This window comes from Merops nubicus, unplaced genomic scaffold (assembly GCF_000691845.1).
Source record: "Merops nubicus isolate BGI_N331 unplaced genomic scaffold, ASM69184v1 scaffold16315, whole genome shotgun sequence".
NCBI lineage: Eukaryota > Metazoa > Chordata > Aves > Coraciiformes > Meropidae > Merops > Merops nubicus.
In genome coordinates this window covers 11,695-13,447 of record NW_008609107.1, presented here as the reverse complement: position 1 = coordinate 13,447, position 1,753 = coordinate 11,695, and the positions used below count along the sequence as shown (strand labels likewise).

Below are 1,753 nucleotides of genomic sequence, written 5' to 3'. Positions count from 1 at the left end.
AAGGATTCTATGATTCTATTGCGATACGTTTTTACAGCTTCCTTGTACGGTGCAAAGGCTTGGGTGAGGTGTTAGGAATGAGTACACCACTCTCTTCCTTTGTCAGCATTGCTCTTAATTATCCCACCTCCGTGTTAATGACCCATTGAACAACCTCCTACAGGTGAAGTGGACAGAGAAAAGAAAGAGCAGTCTGAGACAATGCACACCGTGGACAGGGTCCTCATGCACTCCAAATACATCTCCCAGACTTACGACAACGACATCGCCCTGATAAAGCTGAAGGAGCCCATCAGGTTTTCTGAGTACATCATTGCAGCCTGCCTCCCTGAGGCTGACTTTGCCAATGAGGTCCTGATGAACCAGAGGTCTGGGATGGTGAGTGGCTTTGGGCGGGAATTCGACGGCGGCCGACTCTCCAAAAAGCTGAAAGTCCTTGAGGTCCCCTACGTTGATAGGAACACCTGCAAGCAGTCCACTAACTTTGCAATCACAGAGAACATGTTCTGTGCTGGCTATGAAACAGAGGAAAAAGATGCTTGTCAAGGAGACAGTGGAGGTCCCCATGTAACCAGATATAAAGATACCTACTTTGTTACTGGGATTGTTAGCTGGGGAGAAGGATGTGCAAGGAAAGGCAAGTATGGTGTCTATACCAAGCTGTCCAGGTTCTTACGCTGGGTGAGAATGGTCATGAGACAAAATTCATAGTGCTGTGGCTCTTGATCCTTCTCTTCCCTAACACAGGGAAGTTGCTGTCATGAAAACTTCATTCTTTCTTTTTTTTTTTTGGCCACATCTGCTAAACTGTTTTTTTGAGAATTGGTTCCTTAAATTCATAGTGCTGTGGCTCTTGATCCTTCTCTTCCCTAACACAGGGAAGTTGCTGTCATGAAAACTTTATTCTTTCTTTTTTTTTTTTTGAGAATTGATTCCTTAAAGTTGTGGTGCTGGATCTTTTTTTGGTTTATTCCTGGCTTGAAGCATGTGTGTGCAGACTGCTGGCGTTGGTTTGGAGTGGTACAATGAGGGGCTTTCCCCAGGCAAAAGGGCTGGTCAGTGGGGTCTTTTGTTTGCTCACTTGGTTACTTTTATATTGCCATTTTATTTCTTATCTGTTCACCCAAGTGCTTCCACCAGAGGCTCACTTCAGTAACTCCTTATGCTGCAGCCAGCTGGCTGGGTAGGGAGTTTGTTATTACTGGAGCTGTTCAGCTTCTACCTGCAGATGTATTGAAAAGATTAAGGGAGCAGGGGAGCTTGCTTGGTAAAAGCTGAGACACAAGTAAGTATTCAACATTCCACAGAATTGCCTGCTTAGGTCACAGCAGCTAATTAAAACAGAGTTTAGCTTTATACAGATTGTACTTCACTTTAATTTGAACTCTTCTGCTCACCAGTGCATGTCCAATGTTTTCTGTATCATGTTCTGCATTGTGGATGGCTGAGGATTGGAAAGCTCCTTGCACGTGTACTTGTTCTAGGTGCTTCTGTAAAGTGCAATATTGATGTACACCAGCATTTGAAATAAAACATTCTTTCTTTTTTGTTCTCATTTTTTTTTCTTTACACCCTCTAGTCAGCTTACAAACACAGGAAGAGTCTCATTTGAGAGTGAAAAAAGAGTGAATGTCTTTTGACCTGACTTTTTTTCAAGGCTGATGAAGAGGCAGAGAATAGAGGGGGCTAATTAAAAGACTTTCACTGTCCTAGAGGTTTATAAATGGCAATTTAGATGCCAAGATGCTAATTT

General features: G+C 43.1%; 1 protein-coding gene across 1 annotated transcript; it reads left to right on the top strand.

The window, feature by feature from the left end:
- Positions 1 to 163: 163 nt before the first annotated feature.
- LOC103773153 (coagulation factor X-like) lies at positions 164 to 711 on the top strand (the record flags this gene model as incomplete). The annotated part of the gene is made up of 1 exon (XM_008940509.1): positions 164 to 711. A coding segment is annotated over one exon (548 nt), but the record flags the coding sequence as incomplete, so codon positions are not given.
- Between the last annotated feature and the right edge of the window lie 1,042 nt (positions 712 to 1,753).